This window comes from Trachemys scripta, chromosome 11 (assembly GCF_013100865.1).
Source record: "Trachemys scripta elegans isolate TJP31775 chromosome 11, CAS_Tse_1.0, whole genome shotgun sequence".
NCBI lineage: Eukaryota > Metazoa > Chordata > Testudines > Emydidae > Trachemys > Trachemys scripta.
Genome location: NC_048308.1, coordinates 5,248,109 through 5,272,860, shown reverse-complemented (window position 1 = coordinate 5,272,860; position 24,752 = coordinate 5,248,109). Strand labels below are relative to the sequence as shown.

The window sequence follows — 24,752 nt, the reverse complement described above, 5'->3', positions numbered from 1 at the left end:
GATACTCTGTTCACCTGGAGTAGTACCTTACCCCTGGCGTACCACTACTGCTTGAGCAAGGTGCTACTCAAGATGAGAATAATGGATATCATCACTTGGATACTTTTACTGATAGTGGCCTTGATCCAAAGCCCATGGAAGGACTCGGATTAATTTCACTGGGCTTTGGATCAAGGGCCCTGCAGTGTATATTTTCCTGTGCTCAAAGTCATTACTTGCCAGTTTCAGTTCCTAGTACTTTACTTCAAACTTCAGGTCAATGGAGGCTCCAAATGTCAAATAAGGCACTCGTATTACGGATTAAGAGCATCCACACAAGAAGTAAATCAGGAATAGCTATTCCACTTTAAATTCACTCCCTACCTTAATCTGCATTAATTTACAATTTACAAGTCCAAAGAGATAGAAAGCAAAAGAAACAGTGACCCCACTGCTGATTAGTATGGAAATTAGTGGGCACAACAAGCCAGCTGTTTAACCAGGAGCACCTGTAGGCTTCAGTGGAAACTCCGAGCATTTCTAAGGATCAAGTCTATTGCTTTGTGCTGAACGTAACCCTACAGGGAATGCCTGAGTATTGCTAGGGTTTGTTGATTAAATATTTGGAGAACATATTCCATTTCTTCACATAACCTGAGAACCTCTTTGCCAGAAGATGTTGTGAAGGCCAAGACTGTAACAGGGTTGCAAAAAAGAACTAGATAAATTCATGGAGGATAGGTCCATCAATGGCTATTAGCCAGGATGGGCAGGGATGGTGTCCTTAGCCTCTGTTTGCCAGAAGCTGGGAATGGGCGACAGGGGATGGATCACTTGATGATTGCCAGTTCTGTTCATTCCCTCTGGGGCACCTGGCATTGGCTACTGTTGGAAGACAGGATACTGGGCTAGATGGACCTTTGGTCTGACCCAGTATGGCAGTTCTTATGTTCTTATGTTCTTATTTATTAAACAGTTGAGGGGGGAAAAGTCCACCATATAGTTTTATTTTCTGGAAGAGCTCTGTGTGGCTCGAAAGCTTGTCTCACTCACCAACAGGAGTTGGTCCACTAATAAATATTACCTCACCCACCTTGTCTTTGCTGAGAGTAGGCAGATAAAAGGTGCTGTGTGTTTCTGGTGCTGTCTGCATATTAACTTTTAATGATGTTCTATCTGAGCATTGAAGCCACATATCATACTTCTCACAGAAGTCATTGATGGAAAGAACCACTTATCTCAGCTAGTCCATATTCCTTATGTTGTAGAATTGCTCCTCAGAGTAGCTATTTCTAGTGATTTGTCCAGTCTTGTTTTAAATTTCTCTACCATTGGAGCTTCTAATCTTGCAGTAAGCTGAACTGCCGTACGGCGTTCACTGTGGATAGCTGTGAACACATGCCAGTTTTACTATTAAAAATAGGCTATTTTGATTTAATTGAATGGGTGAGAGTTGTAGAGGTATCAAATCATTCTAATGGCAAATTGTTGTGATTTAAGGTATTGTTGATGTCAGAGTAATGCAACCTGGGCTTGTTTATACCTCACTTCGTTTTGTTGCAGTAGCCCAGTTGTCCTATCGAGTGGGTGTTTGAGAAGTAATATACTTTCAGTTTGATATGTAAAAGGTAGGTCATGCTGCAGCCCTGTTCTTCCTTCTTATTTAGGAATGGAGAGCCACTTCCTTACAGAAACTATTCAAGAGAGGAGGAGGGTTTTGTTTTTAATTTTTTTTTTTTAAATTTGGGGTCTATGATGACTAGAAGGAAGCTATGTCAATGCAAGTTGATATAATGCACAAGGATAAGTTCAGGTAGAATGATTAAAGTAGAAGACTGAGAGCAAGGAACTCATGCCTTCCAGTTCTGACTCTGCCACTAACTTGCCATGTATCGTCAGACAAGTTACTTCACATCTGATTGTTTCTGTCTTGCTTGCATGGGGATAAATTATGCTTATTTCATGTGCATGGAATGGAGATTAATTGGTAAACAAGCCTGATCCTCCAGTCTTGAAATTCCCCAACTGCTGAGGATGTCGACAGGAGTTTGATATATGAGGAATGCAGAATCAAGTCCATTGCTTGGAAGTAAGTCATGGGAAACCCTTCATAAAGTGAATGTATTATTTTATGAAAAACAAGGAAGAATGAATGACTCTTGAAAAGGCACCTGGAATTATTTGAGCTGGTTGATTGCATGCAGCGGAGAGACTTGAAAGATCCCCTTAATGGAGGGTACATTTTGCAGTTTTAGGTGCACTTTAAAGTTTGCTTTTAGATTAGCTGAATGGAATTCTAATACGAAAGAGCATCCCATTGAAAACACACTTTCCCTGCAGAAAGTCAAGTGCAATCTTTGAAGTTCTAAGACTACTATATAAAAAGAGCACAAAATATTGATTTTACAGCTAAGAATTGCCCACCAGGAGATAGAGTTTTAGGGGCATTGTGAAATTGTAACATCAAATTGATGCTCAAAGCTGTTATACATGGGAAATTATAGTCCTTGCTAGAGGTAATATGCATCCAGTTTGTTTGATCAAGGGGATGTACCTAAAGTATGTTTCATTTTTCAACATCTGTCTCTTTCTTGTCTTTGCCTTCCTGTCCAGTTTAAAATTCCAGATGCTTCTAGTTGCAAATCTGAATGGAAGGGAAAGTGCATTGTGGATCTTTGATCCACATTTATGACTTAGTCCCTAAAAGTTGGCTTGACATTTGCCCTCTGCAACTTCTCAACAAGTTTGAAGAAATTGTGATTGAAGAGTCACTTTTGCTATGGTTTAAATGTCTTTGGGCAAAGTACCGCCTTATTTCTATTAAACTGGCTTTATTGCTTTTCCTGTGTACTACTAGAATGTGCAAGGTCTTCCAAATAAATCTTGTTTTTCTTAAGTATCTGAAAGTGACTAAGGAGAAATGAAATAAGCCTATGTCGGTTTAAAACGTGTGTTGTCTAGTTTCTTCTCAGTGGCTATAAATAGCTCTCATACATATTAAAGTAACCCATGGATGCACACCAAGCAGAGAATGAAGTCAAGATTAATATGGGTTACCACTGGGAGACATAAGGAGAAACTGATGAAAGAAAACTTGAAGCTGAATATCAGGAGACTATCCCCAGGAGCGAGGAAGGGAAGTGAGTGAGGCCTATAACTTTTTTGGCATTATTGCTTTTTTGTTTTGAGATTGCACCCAAAGGCCTCAATCAGGATCAGGGCTCAATTGTATCTTAATGTACCTTTGGCAAGGGTCAACCAAACAGGATGGGGAAGTGTGGAAGAGAAAAGAATCTTACTCATAAAGGCCTCTCCATTGCCCAGATGCTAAGATTATGGGTGCACTATAACCACCCAGCTAGATAAGCGGGCACATGTGTTCTACTATCAAACTTTTAGAGCCATTCTCCTTCCCGCAAGAGTGAGTTCCTGAAGAGTATGAAGGAAACATAAGGGTTTCTGAGTTCGGGGGCGGGGAGCATTATGATAGATCGGGAGATATGTGTATGTCAAATTCTGAATTCCATTTTGTTTTGTGAATGCCATGTTGAATGTAAACCTCAGTGTGGCTTTGAGCATTGTCCATTTTGTAGACTTGTAGAGACTTGATGCCTCGTGGAGAGTCTACATCAGGAAGCTAGGACATAGCAATCAAAGGCCATCAGTGTTAAACGACTCTACCCTAGTGGAACAATGGGCTTGGTACCAGCAGAGCCTCTGACTTTACCCAAAAACCAATGGCAGGTGGAGGTGGCACCTGGAAATTCCTCTGCACAGGGGGACAGTTCCACTGCTGGAGTCTGGAGGGGCTGCCCTGGATTAAGGACTTGGACCAAACCCAAGGGTGGGTGTTGAGGTCAGACTGAAAGGAATGAAGTTAAGACATTTGTTGTATTCCTAAAATCTGTAACTCTAATGTTTTTTCAAAAGCAAAACTATTTGTGATTAAGAAATTCCTTTGCTAAACCCGGTGCCTTGCTTTACTGCCATGTTGTACCTGAAGGGTGTTAGGAAATTTGCACTCCAACATCCAGATTGACTCTGGGAGGGAATGGTATAAGCAACAAGGGGCTTGGGGGAAGCTGCAGCCTAGGCAGCTGGACAGTGGGGGTCCCATTGCTTAAGAAGGGGTGCAGACCCAGAGTCTGCACCGGAGAGTACATCTGAGTGATCCAGAGCGAGGAACAGTGATCCATCACTACTTAGACCCGGAGGGTGGGGCGTGGGGCTTAGAAGAATGTGAGGTTCAGCAGTTGTATCCAAGCCCAACAGAGTGGTTTTCATGCAGAGAGTGGGAATGGACCAGGTTGTGAGAGAAGGAATGGAGGGATGGGCAAGCTGTGCCTGGGGAGGAAAGGCAGCAATACTGTGGTCAATATTCTGCGGAGGTTTGCCATGGGGAAGAAGATGTAATTTACAATCAGGGTTCCTCTGGAGACTACTCAAGAGTTGAAAGTCATCCACCTGCGCTGACCCTCCCTGCTCTAGTTCAGCTCCAAGGCCCTTATTAGAGTTGCAAGTAGCTCTTACACAGCCTCTCTGCCTGCCAAGTGGACTTTCATGGGTTCCTCTGGCTTCTTCCAGGGGAGCGAATCAAAGCCACTAGCTAAGAAATATCAGAGGGGTAGCCGTGTTAGTCTGAATCTGTAAAAAGCAACAGAGGGTCCTGTGGCACCTTTGAGACTAACAGAAGTATTGGGAGCATAAACTTTTGTGGGTAAGAACCTCACTTCTTCAGATGCAAGACTTGCATCTGAAGAAGTGAGGTTCTTACCCATGAAAGCTTATGCTCCCAATACTTCTGTTAGTCTCAAAGGTGCCACAGGACCCTCTGTTGCTAGCTAAGAAATAGCATTTCCTGGCTATTTGTCCCCATCTGCCCAGATTTGGGCCTGTAAACGACATTTTGAACACGCACCATGAACAAGGAGTATGATGTTGCCTGAACAGTAAATCTGTGAGAGTCACTCAGAATGAGTCGTCTTTCTTTCTTTTTTTTTTTTCTTTTCCCCCTTATGACTGTTGTGAAGCACGCAGGTTGTGGAGAATAAATAAATGATCGTCATGGTTGAGATGCAGTTAAACAAATTTCATTCTGTCTAAGCTGTGGCAGCAAGATAAATAAATTAGAGAGATGCAATAGAGGAGTCGGTTTCATGGTTTGCAGGAAGTTTGGGACGCATGATAAAGCCTTAAGAATGAGTCAAACAGTCAGATTTTTTGTGGCAGCAATTTTTAAAAAAAAAAATTGAATATAGCCGCTTCTCTTCTGCTCAATTATTTGTACATCAGGCTATTTAACACTTTCCTGCTCACAGTGGATATAGCAGAAGTTCCAGCAAGATCCTGACATTTGAAGGGAAATTGATCTGATGTCACTGAGTGGAGCCGTTAGCTGCGGATGTGGGTCCTGTCCATTCCAAGATGATATAAGTAATGAAGAAGGTTGATAAGATTTGGAAAGAAACACAGGACTGGAAGGGAGCTCCTGGTTCCTCGAGTCCAGTCCCCTGCTATCACAGGAAACCATGCCATTGTCAGGAACCATGAGCTGTCATTCCCTCAGCTGACCTGGGGCTAGCCAGATAATGAGTCCAGCTGGGCTGTGGCAGAATCGCCTGATTGGCCAGCTCACCCGACTGGCTGCAAGGAGCCAACAGGTCTGCCTTTAAGCTCAGCAGCAGCAGATCTTCAGCTGCTCAACACTTATGTCTGCAGCTGCAATCTCTCCTGTGCCTGCTTTGTTCCCAGACATATTCGTGTCCAGCTTCCTTGTCCGGCTCCTGACTCTGGCTCTGACCCTTAGCTCTGACTCCTGGTCCCTCGCTCTAACTATTAGGTCAGACTCCCCACGTACCAGTTCCTGACAGTCAGACAATCCTTTTAGTAAACTTATCAAGCTCCATCTTAAAGCCTGTTTATGTTTCTTGTCCCTGAAACTCTTCCTGGGAGGCTGTCCCAGAATCTCACTCCTCTGATGATTAGAAACTTTCTGATTTCTAGCCTAAATTTCTTCCTGGCCTATTTATTCTTGAAAGTCAGCTACAAAGGATTGTGGTGAAGCTGGGCTCAAGTTTCAAAAAGTGTATCTGGATTTTAAACACTGCTGCATGCAGGGTGTCCCATCCCCCTACTATATCTGGTTGAAATTTTTTTGAGTGAAACATTTCCCTGCCCCCAAAATGGGCTTTGTCATAAAATGTATCTTTTTTGCTGGATGAAAAAGTATGTTTTTCAATGGGCAACTTTGAAATGAAAGGGAACTTTTCCATTTTGAATTGCATTTTCAGTTTTCAAAAAGCAAATTGAAATGAAATGTTTTAGTTTGAAATTTCTCACAAAAAATCAAAAATAAGGATTTATTTTTTTCATGAGGGTAAAAGGTTTTTCTGCTGGTCAGTAAACTCCTAGGATACGATTTATTATCGTAACATATACATGCATTATCAGTATTTTATTAGTTTGTGTGGGGGTGTCTGTTTCTCAGCTGTAAAATGTGGGTAATGGTAACGGTAGTATCAGAATAAACAGGTTATTGATTTAGAGGTTCCCAGATACTTCAGTAATGCAGGCCATGTGAGTACCTAGATAGACAAAAGCAAAGCCTTCTGGGAACATTCTCAAGAACAGTCTGTAGTGGGGTTCTGAGAATTTTCTTTCATGCTGCATATTGTTTTCAGTAGAGTGTGTCATCTGTTTGCTTAGCTACACTGTAAAGAAACACCTCCTTAATGATATGTTTCTGTGTTGATGCTAGTTACTTTCAAGTGTATATTAATACTATTATACTGATACCTGTGATTTTTGAGTGTACATCTGATCATTGTATTGATACCGGATGTTCTTCAGTATATGTTAATATCATTTATTGGTAGCTGATGAACTCAAGTGTATTTTAATACCCCTGTATTGATCGATACTAGATGAATGGAACTTCTTCAGAGATCTAACATGGAACATATAACATAACCCTTTTGTTTAACATAAAGCCCAATGTAATTGCAGAATCCGTGAAAGGATATCCTATAATAAATTACTTTTCCTCTTTGTGGATCAGATTATCTAACAAAGTTCCTTTTCTTCTCCTCTTTGTCACTCTCTGAAATGTACCTAGTCAGAACATTTTCAGACTCATTCCTGAAAGCAATTACTTCATCCTGACATGTTCTGGAAATGTGTATCTGATTTTTTTCACTCTAAATCAGATGTCGTTTGCTGGCCCACTTCACGGGCCCTTCATTCACTGACACTTACGAGAGTAATGAATGAAAGAGTTCTTTGAGCTAGACATCGCATCTCAGGAGAAGGACTTGTTAAGGAGCTATTGATTCTCTTCCCCCCCCGCTTCACCTCATTTCCTGTATTTCAGTGGAAAGTATTGATAACCAGAATATAAGCTTCTCATGAGTTTCCTGGTTTTTAAATCCTTGCTTTGTTGCGACTTAAGGTAAAATTTTACTTTATGAAATTGAAGGATGAAATGAGACATTAAAATAAATCTCCAAGGTAAGAAAATACTCTGGGGAAGGAAACTCTCCAACTAGACAGTGTAAAGAAAAGTTTAATTAAAGTGATTGGCGTGGTACTTGAAAAATATAACAGTACTTTTCACTTGCATCATGCCTTTTGCCAAGGGTACTTTTAAAAGTATTTATTAATATAAGTCTTGGGCTGCCTGACCATACCAAGATCCACTGGCTAGAAGTTTGAAACTAGACAAATTTAGGCTGGAAATAAGGCACATTTTTAACAGTGAGGGTAAACCACTGGAACAACCTACACAAGATTGTGGTGAATTCCCCATCACTGTCAATTTTGAAATCAAGATTGGAAGTTTATTGAACAGATCTGCTGAAGTTCAAACAGGAATAGATTCAGGGAAGTGCTGTGTCCTCTGTTGCACAGCAGGGAGGTCAGACTAGATCATCACTGTTGTCCCTTCTGGCCTTATCTATGATGGGTGATATTGCTTTTACCATGCTCCCCATCAGTGGTGGATTAGCCACTGGGCCAACAGGGCCCCAGCCAATTGGGGGGCCCAGAAAAATGGGTGCCCCTCAGCTCAACCCAGCTGTCCTCACCTTCCTGGTGCTCCTGCTGGGGAATGGGGTCAGGGTGTGGGGACTTGCCCCGCTCTGCCTGCCCGTCTGGCACTCCTGCAGGTGGAAGAGGTAGGGAGGGGTCCCCGCTTGCTCTGGCCCAGGGCCCCAGAACACCCTAATCCACCTCTGCTCCCAATCCTTGCTGGACAAAAGAGAATGAGAAACTGGATCTGGGAATCAAATCTTTCTCATTGCAAGGCAGGGGTCTGCACGCAACACCACTAGGCCAAAATTTAAGCAGTGCTGTAAGAGTAGACATATATTTCAAGTAGCAAGTGTTAAGCGCTCATATGAAGAGCTGTGTGCCAAGCAGCCAGTTCAAATGCTCTGCAAGAAGTTTTACTGGTCCTACACACCCCAGAAACAGTGATGGATATTATTGAGCACCATCTACAGGCACCTTCTCAGTTAACTAACTAGTTACATATGTACAAACATCTGTTTCATCAAAAGCGCCTGTTACAGCACGTACCAATCCACTGATTTTCCTGCTCCCCCAACAGCACAGCTATGGAGATAGTTTTGAAACTAAAAGTGCTTTACTCCCCCACTCACTTGATGGCTCCCGTCCTACTCCCATTTCCAGATATAGACGTTCAGATTGAAACAAAAAAAAAATAATAATCTGATTTAGTATTTACAGTCTGACTGCCATAGGTTTGCCTCAGTTTAAAATGATTGCCTCACCATGGGAGCAGAGGAAAGCATTCATTAATGATAGCAGGATGACTTGATTTTGCAGCTGGCTTTAAGCATTCGTATTTAATGTAAAGCACTGGGATACAGGCAGCTGAATGCCTTTCTAATGGACAAGTAGAAGAGGAAGCCCCTCCTTTTTGTATTCAGACATTTGTGTATCACAGTGAGAGCCTGAGTGCCTAGCTCTCTGCTCTTTGCCTCATTACTTGACCGTCAGCTTCTCTAATATGTATTCCAGAGATCTGGTTAAGGTTCGCAACTTTGTAATATTTAAAAAACGGACACTCCAGCAGAAGTGCCGGAACCTCCCACACCCCACCTCTTCCTTCCCGGAGGCCCTGCTTCTGTCCTGTCTCTTCACCTAAGGCCTCTCCCCTGCCCCGCTTCCTCCTCTGAGGCCCCATTACTGCTCACTCCTCTTCCTCCTCCCCGCATCGCTCACTGCTCTTTGTCTCTTCCCCCCTGGGTTGTGAGAGACTTTCCTGCAGATCCGGGGCTGGGAGCTTCAGCTGCCCAATGCAGGTATGAGGCAGCCCCAGCTGAGTAGGAGCTGGCACAGGTGATGACCTGGTGCCTCCCCTCGCCATCTCTGCCTGCACTAACTGGACTTTGGGTGTCCGGTCAGTGGAGCTGACTGGACACTGTCAGGTCCCCTTTCCAAATGGACTTTCTAGTCAAAAACTGGGCACCTGGTCATCCTAGATATGGTTGGTTTTCAAGGTCTTCTGCTTAGGTCTTTTTATTTTGGTTGATACAGGAAATAAATGTTTGATTGGAACTAATTGATCAAACCTGTGTTGAGGGAAAAAAGATGCACAGATATCCACTGGGATACTGCAATAGGTCCTCTTAAACTATCGCATGGTCTGGAAAAATAGTTTCTTGTTGCTGCTCTGGTATCAAAGAGGCCGATTTGATCAGTGTGGGAAGTGTAATTATTAAAACATTGACTGAATTATGGGATGTTAAAAGCTTTTCAGCAGTGTTTTTTGTAGGAAGGGACTGAGTGAAATGAGACACAGGTTTTGATTTATCCATTATGTTCTTAAGACAAAAGCCTAGAAAAACCATATGACTAAATCTTCAGTTGATATAAATGGACTTCAATGAACCTACATCAATTTACACCAACTCAGAATCTAGCCCATACCATTCAATACATTGGTAGCAGAACTCTTCCCATTTTCAATAGGGTGACCAGATGTCCCTATTTTATAGGGACAGTCCCGATATTTGGGGCTTTGTCTTATGTAGGCGCCTATTATTCCCCCTTCCCCTCCCCCGTCCCGATTTTTCACACTTGCTGTCTGGTCACGCTAATTTTGAATGATGATCTAACTAGACTTGCTCAAAACTCTCTTGCACAGAAATCTTTTTCCCCCTATTTTTTTTTTTAAATAATCAAATTTCAAAATGTTGATAAAACTTGAAAATTCATAAAATGTTGATCATGCTTCCTTGGAAACAGCCTAGGTTTCATTCTCTCCTCTCCCCCCCCCCTCCCTTTTTCCACAAGTAACAACATATATATGCATAAAGATTAACTGTCTTGTGATAAAATTTCAGTAAAAAAGATATTGAAAAAGATACAGTGCCATAAGACAAACCTATGCTAGTCTCATGAGATACACAGATGTTGTGTCTGAGGTTGGAGTGTGAATTTTGTCTTGCTCCCAGCAAAATTTGCAAAGCTACATTGACTAAAAATGGCTTTTTTCCCCACCATTTTACAAAACATTGAGGGAAATCGAATCTAACTATCCATGCCCTTTCAACATTATTTTGCAGCTCCAAATAGAAATGCTGTTACATTATTTCCCTGTTTTATAGTTTAAGATAATGAAGTCAAATATTCATTTGAAGTCACCATTGCGTGGAATAACTAACACCTCTCTGGTGTCCTGTTGTTGGATTGGGCTGGCAAATTATCATCAGAGAGATAGCTATTTAAACTCCGTTTGATGAAGCTAAATATGAGGAGGGTTCCAAGCATTGCCCAACAGTGCTAGACATAAACACATTCACCGCATTGTTAATCCCACTAATTCAATACAAAGCATGCAAGCCTCCGTGAGATTTATGCGAAAGTACAGCCTGAAGTGTATGATTAATGTTGGCAATAGCAAGGGAAAGAGCTGTTGCAGTCTATTGGCTAAGGTTAATCTTGTCAAGGTTTTAGGGAAATATTTCTTTTTTGATGTGATGAGGTTATATATATAATATAGTTTTTTGACGATAAAGAGTGGGATGCCAAGAAGACACTGGAATGAGTTGCTGACTTTTGGCTCTTCCTCTATTTTACGTCTTTAGTTCCTCCCAGTATTATTGTTACTAACAACAATTATAATATTTTATAACATCCTTCACTCCAAAGTGCTCTCCAGACTTAACTGATACTTAAAACTATCCACGGGGATCATTTCATCTATCCATGAAAGGTAGCCACGTGGGGGGTGGGGGGTGTGACCATAACTTTTGTTTGAAAGTATAGTGACAACACACAAAAGCTTAGGATAGGAACTAAAGTGCTGTATCAGTTTGAGGTTGTAGGAGGAATTTAGGTAGACTGCAGTTTGGACAAGACGCTAGAATGTAGAACTCTTTCCTAGAAGTTTTCTTTTCACCCTCTTTCCATTCTTATTTGAGTATCTTCTTCCTTTTTGGTCATTATCTTTGGTTGCAGTGGTGTTGTAGCCTTGTTGATCCCGGTGGGTGAGGTAGTATCTTTCTTTGAATCATAGAAGATCAGGGTTGGAAGAGACCTCACGAGGTCATCTAGTCCAGCCCCCTGCTCAAAGCAGGACCAACCCCAACTAAATCATCCCAGCCAGGGCTTTGTCAAGCCAGGCCTTAAAAACCTCTAAGGATGGAGATTCCACCACCTCCCTAGGTAACCCATTCCAGTGCTTCACCACCTTCCTAATGAAATAGTGTTTCCTAATATCCAACCTAGACCTCCCCCACTGCAACTTGAGACCATTGCTCCTTGTTCTGTCATCTGCCACCACTGAGAACAGGTAAGCTCCATCCTCTTTGGAATCCCCCTTCAGATAATTGAAGGATGCTATCAAATCCCCCCTCACTCCTCTCTTCTGCAGACTAAATAAGCCAAGTTCCCTCAGCCTCACCTCATAAGTCATGTGCCCCAGCCTGCTAATCATTTTCGTTACCCTCTGCTGGACTGTCTCCAATTTGTCCACATCCTTTCTGTAGTGGGGGGGCCCCCAAACTGGACGCAATACTCCAGATGTGGCCTCATCAGTGCCGAACAGAGGGGAATAATCACTTCCCTCAATCTACTGGCAATGCTCCTACAAATGCAACCCAATATGCCATTAGCCTTCTTGGCAACATTGGACCAACTTCTGTTGGTGTAAGAGAAATGCTGTTGAGCTTCACAGAGCTCTTCTTTCCCAGACCTGAACACACTCAAAGTGTCACAGATAAGTACAAGGTGTAACACATTGTTTAGCATAAGTAGTTAACACACATTGTCAGAGACAATTCAAAGCGAATGGCTTATAAAAACAATCTGTAACCCACTAACCCGCCCACAAACACTTTTTGTCCTATGACTGCAAAGGTGTTAACTGACCACTTCACTTTGAGTACCTTTAGCCACATGTCTGTATCTAAGTTTTACACCTGTGATCACTGCGAGCATCCAGTGAATAATAATCATGAGTATTGAGTGATCTTTGGAATTTCCATTCCATGGACAATACTGACATTTCAACATAGGAAATGAGACAAGTTGAAATTTCTAATTTTTAAATGGAAAAGAGATTTTGAAAAAAAAAACTGATTTGGAATTGTCAGAATGTTTCATTTTGACATTCCTGTAATCAAAATGTTTTGTTTCATTTTGTTAAAATGACATGAAATGCTTCATTTTGAACCAGATCAACATTTCTCTTGCATTATGGGAGTTGTAATTCAGGCCCCCATTGTCTCTTATGGGCCAGGTGTATTATGGGAGATACAGTCCAGCCAGAAAGCCTAATGCCCTCATTCTCCCCCTAAGACAATGCGCTTAAAAAGGAAATACAGTTTAATATCGTGTTTGCTGATTCAAAACTGAACATTTTGTAGTCAATTCAATAAAATGAAATATTCCAATCTGGGTCAAATTGACCAAAATAAAATATTTCATTTGGATTTTCCTGATGGAAAATTTTTTTTTTATTTTTTTTTATTTTTATTTTTTGGCAATCTATCTAAGGCTTCTTAGTGTTATCCGTATGTACGCCTTTATTTGCAATGCAACTACCGAGAGAGATTACACATGTAATGTAATGGAGCACATCCGATGCATGTATCCGTCCCGCTTGAGCAGATTATGCAATACAATGATGGGCTAGGGTGGAGTGCGCTGTATTACTCTATCCTCCTCCTGCTTGATTGCTTCATATCTGTGCTTGTGCACAGAAACGGTCAGTTCTCTGTAATGTGAGGAAGAGAACTCAATAAGACGCTCTATTGCCGAAGCACAATCTGCACTCTCAATAAATAACGCGTGTAATTCTTAGCAAGGGGACCTGGAGTTCACTACTCAGTGCTGGGCAGATTCATTTTAATCCCTATTGTATGGTGAAATTGAACTTCTTTTTTGGAGTCTATCATCATTTTGGGCAGAGGGTGATGGGGGTGGAATCCAGTTTTGTTTTGTTTCTTCATATATTGTAGGATAGATAATTTGGACAGGTCTCTTCCCTCCCCCGATAGCAAACAAGATGAGGTGTCAGGGATGTTACCGTTGGGTGTACTCTGTGAAGGACAGGCATATCACGGAGTAAAATATAGCAGTGATTGGTAAAACAGAGGACAAAACTGTAGCGGGTAGGAGATGCATCTTTCTGGAGATGTGATTGGTTTCAGAAGGGTTACATTCAATTCTGTTTAACTGTGATGGGCAGACTTTCTTCCAATCTAGACAAGAACCTCAGCTCACCTGGCAGTATCTGTTGTTGTAGTTATTCGTTTGCATTACAATAGCATCTACAGACCCAACCAAGATCAGGAGCCCATTGTGCTAGGCGCTGTACTCACATATAATAAGAGGCAGTCTCTGTCCTGAAGCGCTTACAGTGATAGACACAAAGAGGTGAAACAACTTGACCAAGGTTACAGAGGAACTCTGTGGCAGAGGTGGGAATGAAACCTAGCTCTCCTGCCTCCCGTACCTGGTCCATTGGAGCACACTGCCTCTCAATGTGTTTTGTTGTTGATCCAAAGCCCAATGACATCTATATGGAAAGGCTCCTGCTGACGTTACTGGGTTGTGTCTCAGCCTCACTGTCTGTATTATGGCTTCCTATTTGGTCACAGCTGGGCTGATGATATTTTTGACACAAAATAACAGCCTGCCTGTCAAGGAAGAGCAGCAAGAGGACATAGGGGAGAGCTCTGTTGGGTATCAGGGAGGCTACACAATAGGTGAGCAAGAAGTGTCCTTCCATCTCCTGAGCCAAGCAATCCCCATTGCTCTTCTTCCCTGTGGACTTGCCTTGATTGGTGGCAAAGGGATGCTTCAAGGCATTGTGCGGAGGCGAGGCTCGCTGGCGATCTGATCCTGCCTCAATGAGCTCCATACTGTTGGAACCCTGGGTCCAGGCATAGGCCCATGGAAGGCTAAGCTTCTTCAGAATCGGGGCTGAATTTGAACAGAGGTGTTTATTTTACTTTTCTTACTGGCAAAAGAGTGGCAGTAATGTGGGTTGGGATTTTGTTGCTGTGGATTGGGTGTCTCCTTTTGTATAGTCTTAGACAAGTCTATTGAACACACACAACACTCCTATTGCAGAGCCTCAAACAAGCCTTCATTGAATGCACGAAGGGGCTAAAAACAGTCACACATTTCAGTGCATTTCCTTCCCCTTACAGTCTTCTACAGGGAAATTTCCCTTATCTGAAAGTGTCCTCAATGTCCTTGTTGGAAAAGAGAGAGGTTTAGATGGTACCAATACCAATGAAACTCCTAAAACGGTTGTGTTGTTTTCTTTCCAGTGAGACTAAAGGGTTCATATTCATTCTCATGATAGATCATAGTGGCTGCAGAGAACTGTTCAGATCCATCATGTCAGAAGAAGGCATTGATGCAATTGTGACGGTTCCATTCTGTAGCATCACATTCAATGGAAGGGTTGCTTAGATTCAGTACAGTCTTATCAGGATTGTATAGTGCTTTTCACATCATGGAACCTTTCAGTCTATTACGTGGTGTTTTGTGGATGGATATAGGTCAGTGGTGGACAACCTGTGGCCCGTGGGCCTCACACGCCAGACAGTTTGTTTATATTGGCACAGCCGCTGGCAGCTCCCAGTGGCCGTGGTTCAATGTTCCCTGCGGCCCGTGCTGTTCCCGCAGCTCCCATTGGCTGGGAACGGCTAACCGTGGCCACTGGGAGCTGTGGGCGGCCGTGCCAATGTAAACAAACTGTCTTGCAGTCCGCCAGCGGATTACCCTGGCTGGCCACAGGTTGCCCACCACTGATATAGGTAGATGTGACAGATTCCTAGTGCAGGGCTTGATTTTAGTGATTGACCACTAAAACTCTAACACCACCATTCAGCTCCCAAAACTGAACAACCCCGTTCAATTAAAGTCTAGCTCACTGAAACCTGAACACATCTGAGGTTCATTTATATCCCTAGGGCTGGTATAGGTAGTCCAGAATCAAAGCCTCTTTCAAGCTAGAAAATCTGACAAGATGACCAGCATTCTCATCCCTATGCTCCAGCGTTGTCATATATGAACCGGCAGTTCACACTTTGCTTGAAATCCATGTTCAACAGAATGTTTCAGAAGTCCCCCGTGAGATATTCAGATGCAGGTCTGTTCTGTATGGTGGTTGTCACTTCTTATAGCTCATGCATGAGCTTTCCCGCACTAATAGGGCACTAATATGGCTGTTTAAAAGGAAGAAAGCAATTGTTTTTTATGGGAGTGTCATTTTGACACTTACGACTTTGATTTGATTCTTTTTTTTCATTCATTTAGATCCCTTGGAGGAGCTACTTGGTATTTTGAATCAAGTTTCTTCTTGTTGGTTGTTCCCTGTCCCCGTTTGCTTGCATGTAAATGGCAGGTCACCGAGATGACATAGGCAAAATCTGCAAGGTAGACAGGTGCTTCTGCACCTGCACTTCCTTAAATCAAGGCTGTAATAATGTAAATTGCAAACATCTGTGTTGTGGGGCCCTGCACATTCATAATCTCTTTTTCAGCTTGGTTCATCAATTGGTCTTTGGCAGGAAAAACAGAAGAAGCTACATCCTAAAATAGCTCCTCTGGAAGATAGTTAACCTCAAGTCTGCCTGGACTGTGCCAGCGCTTCTCCTTCTTCTGTTCACAGTTCGAACCCACCCCATTACCTGCCTAATAAAGTGAGAGAGCAGATAATCATCAGCGGCATTACAGGAGCCTGCTTCTGTAGATCTGTAAATAAGCTGCTGTTTGCTGCCCTGCATGTGTGTCAAGTGAGATGAAGACAAATTCCCGAGCCTGTCTTTTTAATGCATCCGCTTGGATGAGCTGACGCTTCTTCAAACTGAGCTTTCTTCTGTCTTTCCACACCCAGACATAGCTAAGACGTTCAGTTTGAGTGTTGCTGCAATTTTGCCAAAGACTAATTTAAGAGGCAGCGTACCAGATCTTCAGCGGATGTAAATCAGCATGGCTCTGTTGACTTTAATGGAGCTATTCCAATTTACCCCAGCACAACATCTGGCCCGGCATTGTTTTAGTAATGTCTCTAGTCCAGCGGTGGCCAACTGGAGCCTGAGAAGGAGCCAGAATTTACCAATGTACATTGCCCAAAAGCAGGGCTGGCTCCAGGCACCAGCCCACCAAGCTTGTGCTTGGGGCGGCACCTGGAGGGGGCCAGCGCGGTGCTCTGGCTCCAGCCACCGGGGAGAGCGGGGCCACGGCCGGTGCTCGCCGCCTCCCCCCGGCGCTCTGGACGCCGGGGAGAGTGGAGCCCCGGGCGGGCTCGCCGCCCTCCCCCCGGGTGCTCTGGCCGCCGGGGACAGCAGAGCCCCGGCCGGCTCACCGCCCTCCCCCCGGCGCTCTGGCGCTGGGGACAGCGGAGCCCCGACAGGGACTCGCTGCCCTCCCCCCGGGGCTCCGGCCGCCCTCCCCTGCCATGAGACCTTTCTGGAGTGGAGAAACAAACAGACGGACACCCCACTGCAGACTAGCCAATAGCCTGGTGGTTAGGACACTCTGAATCTGCCTGATTCAGAGGAGGGATTTGACCCTGGGTTTCCCACAGCCCTGAAGAATGACCTGATCACCTGGGTTTTTGTGAGTTCTGAGAAACATTCTTATTTGTGTTACTGTAGTGACCATAGGCGCTGGCTTCCTCCCGGCCCTGGAGGTGCTCATCCTTCTGCCCCGCCCACCTCCTTCCCCCAAACCTCCATCCCTGCCCCTTGTCTTCCTGCCCCCAGCTGTGCCCCAGGCCCTGCCCCCAGCTCTGCCCCCACCCCACCTCTTCCCGTCCAGTTCCACCCCCTCCTCTGAGAATGCCACATCCCTGCTTCTTTCCTCTCCCTCCCAGTGCCTCCTGCACACCACAAAACAGCTGATCGTGACTGGCGGGAGGTGCTGGGAGGGAGGGTGAGGAGTTGATTGTCGGGGCCACCGGCGGGTGGGAGGTGGGGAAGGGAAGAGCTGGCTGCCGGTGGGTGCTAAGCACCCACTCATTTTTTGTCGGCACCTATGGTAGTGGCCAGGAGCCAGTATGCTAGGTGCTGTACAAACTCAGAACCAAAAGACGGTCCCTGCTCCTAAGTCTGATGAAATGGAATTTTTCAACCAAAAAAAAAATGTTTTGTCAAAACTGTAGCATAGCGTTTTTTGTAAAGCTACTGTGCACCTTTAAATAGGTGCTGTCTTCCACCATAAGGGTAGCTGCATTTCAGCAGTGGATAGTTTGGAGATGTTTCAGCTAGGTTCCCGAAGCTTGGATGCTTATCTCAGTCAAACCTGGTCTTTGAAATCCTGCAGTCTTTCCTCAGTCTGTAGATAGCTTTATTTTTTTGTTTTTGTTGCGTTTGTTTTTATATTTTCATTGCTCACAACCAACTGACCATTTAAAAGTCTCACCGAAGCTTCCTTTCCTTGCAGGTCTTCACAGGGAACACTAATGCAGACAGTGTGGTACATCACAAACTTCTGCACTCCGTGAAAACCCGCTTCCTGCGCTTCGTCCCTCTGAAATGGAATCCCAGTGGAAGAATAGGCCTGAGAGTTGAGGTCTATGGTTGCTCATACAGTAAGTGCCTTTAATGCAAATGTCATCAAACAAGATTGTCAATGTTCCAGGAAGCCCCAGGGAATGTACCTGGCCGAGTACATCTTTTAATCCAGTATGAACATGCACCACCATAATATCTGATTGGAGTTGTAGCTTTCATGACAGATAAGCATTACTTGCTCGCTGAGCTTCCTTCCACTAATATCTTATAACATATCATCTTTCCCCCATACCCTGCAGTTACAGGGAATTAAACAGGTATAAAGGTTAAGGGTCTGAGACTAAAGTAAACTGGAAATTTCATAGGGATTCATAGACATTTTAGAGAATATGTTGGCATATGTATTGCATTTATATAAATGCACCTTTCCAATTTCTGTATGGCATATCATTTCACTGTATAGATCTGTTAGTTAGCTGTCTATGCTCTTTGCTTGAACAAATTCATCATCTTGACCTCTCCAAACCTTTGCACCCCAACAGTTTTAGAGGTAGAGCCATTTTCAAAATTTGACACCCAAACTTGCTTCTTTACAGTTCTACTGTGTCGGGCACTTACTGGGCCAGATCTCCAGCCAATGAAAATCGGCCCAGCTCCATTGTCTTCAATATAACTAGATAGACAGCAGCAGATGATCTGGCCTGCCGTGCACCATTCTGGCACTGAAAACATCCCAACAAACAGAGGGGAGTTCAAAAGAATAGCAACAAAAATAACCAGGGGGCTGGAGGGCTTGATCTGTAAGAACCATGATGTGTACCTTGGCTAAGAGATGACTCAACGTGTCCGCGCATGAATGGGGGAAGATGAGATTGGAGGTAGAAGAGCCTGGTAATCTACAAGTATTTGAAGTACTGAGGTTGGAGGAACTATTTAAGGTGCTACATTGGGGTCTAACTAGGCCTAGTGGGAGGAAGTTATGACAAGGAAAGTTTAGGATGACTATCAGGGCCGACTTCAGAAAATCTGGGTCTCTCTCCCACCCCCACCCCCCCGTAAAGCCCCCGGATCAACACCTCTGATAGGAAGGCACAAGAACCAATGTGTGACTGTGAGGGGACACACCCTCGTTCTGGTAGCGAGGAGACTAACAAGCCCTTATGGGCTCAGGCAGCACTAACCAGACACACTTGTAAGGCTTTCCCTGGCTGGAGGGAGGCAGCTTAAAAAGGGAAAGCCTGACCTTTTATAAGCATGGTGACTAGGGGGAAGACGGCTCTATCTTGGAGACTGATGGCTACAGGGACAGATCGATGAGGAGAGAGAGACCGTTGCAGACCCTGCCGCCTCTGATACTATATGGCGAGGCGTAAAGAAACGGAGACCAAAAGGAGGGGCTGGAGGCAGATCTGAACCATGAGGGAGGACACTAGAACTGACAGATAAGCCAAAGGACTGACCAAAAGACTGCCTAAGAGACTGACCACCTTTTTCTTTGACTTTGATTGTCAGTCTCCCAGAGGTGGGGGAGAGGGAAAAGACCCCTTTTGTTGGTTTGTTTTCTGTTTGGAGATTCCCATGTGGACCATAAACACTGGAAGGGCCCCATAAGCCACCCAAATCGAGGTCTGGTGGGGACTCAGGAGGGACCCTGGCCCACCACGCTGACCTTTTTTCTTACCCTCTCCCCACAAACTCCTAAGTCACAAACATGTGTGGAGGGGCGGGTCAGTCGCACAAGAGGTTGGAGAGAGGGCAGGGGAGTTTGGGGGGCTGGTCGGGGGGCGGGGGTGTGGATAGGGGTCGGGGCGGTCAGAGGGCGGCGAACGGGGGTTGAATGGGGGTAGGGATCCCGGGGGAGCAGTCAGGAAGGAGAGGGGGGGTTGGATGGGGCGGTGGGGGGCAGTCAGGGGACAGGGAGCGGGGCGGTGGATGGGAGTGGGAGGGAGGAATCAGGGAACGGGGGATGTGGCAGGGGTCCCGGGGGGCGGGAGCTGTCAGGGGGCAAGAAGCGGGGGGGGTCAGATAGGGGACAGGGGCCGGGCCACGCCTGGCTGTTTGGGGAGGCACAGCCTCCCCTAACCAGCCCTCCATACAATTTCTGAAACCTGATGTGGCCCTCAGGCCAAAACGTTTGCCCACCCCTGCACTAGAAGGTCACCCTCTCCCTGGAGAGGTGCGGTGTCTGTGGCGGCTGCAGGTTTGGCATCGACGTCTGCCGTGAGATGGGTTATGCCATGGAATAGCCTCCCGAATGAAGGTGTGGAAGTCTCACTATTAAAATCAGTGGCCCAGTGCACTAACAATAAACTGTAGGGGACACTGAGGAAGGTGGGGGCAGCTCGAGATGACCTTTAAATGCTGCTCCTGTTGACGTCACTGGGAATTTTTCCATTGACTTAAACAGGGCCGGGATTTCACCTTATGATTTTATAATTTGAAATTGAATCCACTTTTTCTCCATGCATCTGAATTCTGCAGCTTGTCACTAATCTTCCAATGGCCAAAAAAAAAAAAAAAAAGTTTTCCCCTTATGTTTCAAGACAATGCTGACCTGCCTCTTGTATGAAAGCAGGACTCCTACATAGTCAAAATTCGAGGCCACTTATCTGGCTTTTCTTGGATGTGCAAAATACTCTGGTTTATTCTCTCACATAAGGGGTCACCGAGGGGGAATTCTTTGTAATATGCACTGTATTACTCCAGTCCAGGAGGGAGAGTTAGAGACAGAGGATTAAGGAAGGGAGGGAAGCAAGTAACCTGCTATCAAACTTTCAGGATAAATAAAGGCAAAGATCCTCTTAAAAATTATATTTTGAACTTGCAATCACCCATGATAACTACACTCTCTGAATCGATTGAAGAAATGCAAACTACCTTAGGGCAGGACAGTCAATGACTTTCCCTGGTGTGCCCCGTTTGACATGCAAGTTAACTGACGTTTAATCTATAACAGTTTACAGAGTCAATCAAACCAGTCATGTGTGAGTGAGGAGGATAAATATGTGAGCTAGACTTCTGAGCACAAGCCAGAACCACCGATTTTAAAGTACTGCTTCTGATCGCCATTCCTGTTGTGTTGGAAAAGTCATTTGACTTCTTTGCCTCAGTTTACCTGTCTGGTATGAGGTTGCTGGCCCCTTTAAGAGGAGTCTGGGCCCAGGCTACCTGTGAGGAGGTAATTTAAAGGGAATGAGCGCACTAGTCAGATAATTGTATAACCTGGGCCTCATAAAAGGCCATCAAGGCACATTTACAGACAAGGGCCCTAGACAGAAGAGCTCTCTAAGACCCTAGCAGGAGAGGGGCTGGCTCCTGTGAACCTCTCCAAGCTGACAGGTGAAAGGAGTGAATGGAAAAGGGCCTGGTGGGAGAAAAGCTGACTGAAGGCTACAGCTGACCTGAAGCATAACCTGGCTCCTGGAGGAAGGAGAATGAGACTCTGTGAAAGATAACCTAACTCTGATGTGCGCCACTCCCCACTCTCCATCGCCAATGGAGATGGATAGCCCAGCCAGCTAAACTGCGGGGGGGGGGGAGGGGTTTCCAGTGCTGGGGATGCGAGGTGCTGGATGTCTGGGAAATACAGGGTGCCTGTGTGAGGCAGGGTCGGGGGTACAGGGTGCCTATGGAAGGTGGGGAGGCAGGGGTTCCCCAGTTCACTCTTACCCAGGCCCGCTGACAGCAATTCCAGGCCCCAGGGCCAGGGGCCATCTCTAGAGGTGTGTGGGCCTAGGGTGGAAGTGACGTTGACGCCGGTACCACCCCCCGCACACTTAGGAGCCCTGCGGCCCGCCCGGGCGATTTAAAAGGGCCCGGGACTTCCAACCGCCATCGCCGCTACCTCAGCAGCGGCGGTGGCTGGGGGCCCCATGGCAATTGCGCCCCCCCTCCCCCGTCAGCGGGCCTGCTCTTACCCCTCCCCCACACTACCTCTGTCAGGAGCGGGTACCAAGTACCCAGCGGCCCCTGTCTCTTACCTGCCCGGCCCAGCGAGACCGGGTGGCTCCGCCTCCTCTGCGCTGCTGCTTCCCGACAGGTGAGGCTACAGTGACCACGCCCCACCAAATCTGGTTCCCCTGCTGCTGCCTGCCTGAACCAAACTCAGCAAAGCCACCTCCCTAAGCCAGGGCAAAATGTCCAGGCAGGTGATGGCAGAAGCCTCCCAGCGCCATTGTTGGGAGGCGCCTGCAGGGAGTGCCTGACTGGGAAGCGCCTCTTTTCCCCTCTGTTCCCCACGTGATGACTTTGTTGCTTCCCCTGGGGGATGTTCCCCGCAGTTTGGAAACCTCTGGTCTAGTGTGTTGCTCACCTGGGGCCTAATTCTCCCTCACCAAAGCACCTTTACACCTCTGTGGCATGTAAAAGTGATTGTAAGAGCCTGATTCTCAGCTCCACTAATTCCCGTTGACACTGCTGGAGTGGCGTAAAGGATTCTCAGAGTGTCTGATCCAAAGTCTGTTTAAGTCAGTGGAAAGATTCCTGTTCATAAGTAGACGATAAAGAGTGATCAGCTGGCCCAGAAATACCGGGGAACCTGGTCCTGCATTAATGGACCCATGGCTGTGTGACGGGCAGCCAAAGAGGGGAGTATGCCGCTAAGCTCCTCATTGGCATGCGGGCGAGTGCACAAGAGCCCTGCGTTTCCTCAGACCTCCTCTGCTCACATCTGCTCCTTTTTAACCCTGCATTTTTGAGAGAAGGAGAGCAGCTGCACAAGTGGCTTGAGACTTCCAGCTCTTTAGGCAATTTTGCAATGCTATAGATGGGCTTAGAGTTTAACCTTTCTTCTGCCAGCATGTAGGGTATATATAAATGCCTGGTACGCCCACATCTTGAATATTGTGTGCAGATTTGGTTGCCCCATCTCAAAAAAGATACATTGGAATTGGAAAAGGTTCAGAAAAGGGCCACAAAAATGGTTAGGGGTATGGAACAGCTTCCACATGAGGAGAGATTAATAAGACTGGAACTTTTCAGCTTGAAAAAGAGAAGTTGGGGTGGGGGGAATATGATAGAGGTCTATAAAATCATGACTGGTGTGGAGAAAGTGTGAGTTCAATCCTTGAGGGGGCCACTTAGGGATCTGGGGCAAAATCAGTACTTGGTCCTGCTAGTGATGGCAGGGGGCTGGACTCGATGACCTTTCAGGATCCCTTCCAGTTCTATGAGATAGGTATAGCTCCATTAAAAAAAAAAGTGTTATTTACTCCTGCTCATAACACAAGAACTAGGGAGTCACCAAATGAAATTAATAGGCAGCAGGTTTAAAACAAACAAAAGGAAGTATTTCTTCATACAATGTCCAGACAGTCTGGAATTCGTTGCCAGATAATGTTGTGAATGTCAAGACCATAGCAGGGTTCAAAAAAGAACTAGATAAATTCATGGAGGATAGGTCCATCCATGGCTATTAGCCAGGATGGGCAGGGATGGTCTCCCTAGTCTCTGTTTGCCAGAAGTTGGGAATGGGGGAAAGGGGATGGATCACTTGATGATTACCTGCTCTGTTCATTCCCTTTGGAGTATCTGGCATTGACCACTATTGGAAGACAGGATGCTGGGCTAAATGGACCTTTGGTCTGACCCAGTACGGCTGTTCTTATGTTCCTGCTTGCACTGGAGAGCAGCAACGTCGAGTTCTCTGCTCGGTACTGCTAAATGACTTTCCAAGTCAAGTCCTGTTACGGTCAAAGTCCCCCCCAGCCAGTGGCTCACTGCACTCAGCTGTTGGGAATGTCGGTATTTGATAGTGACCACTGTGGGAGCAGCTAGGACTTCTAGAGCATTAAACACACTGCCAGTGCCAAAAACAACAGATCAATCCTACTGAAGTGCTTTAGGGCTGAAACACATTGTATTGCAACATTTGTTAACACTGTCCTGAGACCCATCCCACTAAGGCTTTGAGACACGATGCTGGGAAATGCTGGCTTTTAAAGGACGAACACTATACCTGTGTTAGTTTTATTATGTAATCATAAAAATTATTACGGTGAAACCCGAACAAGCAGCCCTATCTCTCACAAGAAAACCCTTGTTTTTAATAGACATTTTAAGGGTAGGTCTACAGTGTACAGAGACTGCACGCTCAGCAAGGAAAAGTATAAACAGCAGTGTAGACTACTTTGAGTGAAGTGCCTTACACGCCTGAATCCTAGGTTATGTACCCTCTGTACGTGCTCAGGCAATGCCTCCCACATCTCCAGGACTGTTTTTAGCCGTGCTGGGTGCTGCTGCTGTAGCTTATGTCCGCCACACGGAAAGACTCCAGCAGCAAACAACGGCTCTGGCGAGGGGCAGGGGAAGCAGAGGGGAAATGCTCCTGCCCTCCCCCCTGCCGGAGCCTTTCACTGTTGGGTGTAACTACACACTGCAGTGAGGATGGATACAGCGTGTCTTTCACTGCAGCGTGTAGCTACATGTACCGTAGAGAGCCCCCAGTGGTGGAGGTGAGGTCACTAAAGTTTTCATAACTGCTAGCATCAGACTAATGGCCGAATTATTGCTTCTTAAGAGACACCACGCCCTGGAGATGAAGCATGCTGTTCAAGCACTAGGCTGTGGAGGTGGACGGTCAGATTCACTCCCTAGACTGCGGGCAGTGAAACTGTAAGGTGTATAGAGACAGAGGCACATGCTTCCTACACTCCCTTATCTGCTGTGGAGTTTGGTTCCCACGCAATGGCAGCAGGAGTGGGGCTAGCAAGGCCAGTTCAGAGATATATCCATTCGGAACATCTTTGCTCTGCCAGTAGGACTCCCATGGGC

The 24,752-nt window shown here is 45.5% G+C and overlaps 1 protein-coding gene across 1 annotated transcript in view; it reads left to right on the top strand.

Moving 5' to 3' along the window:
• CNTNAP5 (contactin associated protein family member 5) overlaps positions 1-24,752 on the top strand; it is a 411,826-nt gene that overhangs the window by 173,993 nt on the left and 213,081 nt on the right. Inside the window, exon 4 of the mRNA XM_034785890.1 lies at positions 17,911-18,058. Coding sequence (XP_034641781.1) covers positions 17,911-18,058 — 148 coding nt within the window. The remainder of the gene's footprint in view (positions 1-17,910; positions 18,059-24,752) is intronic.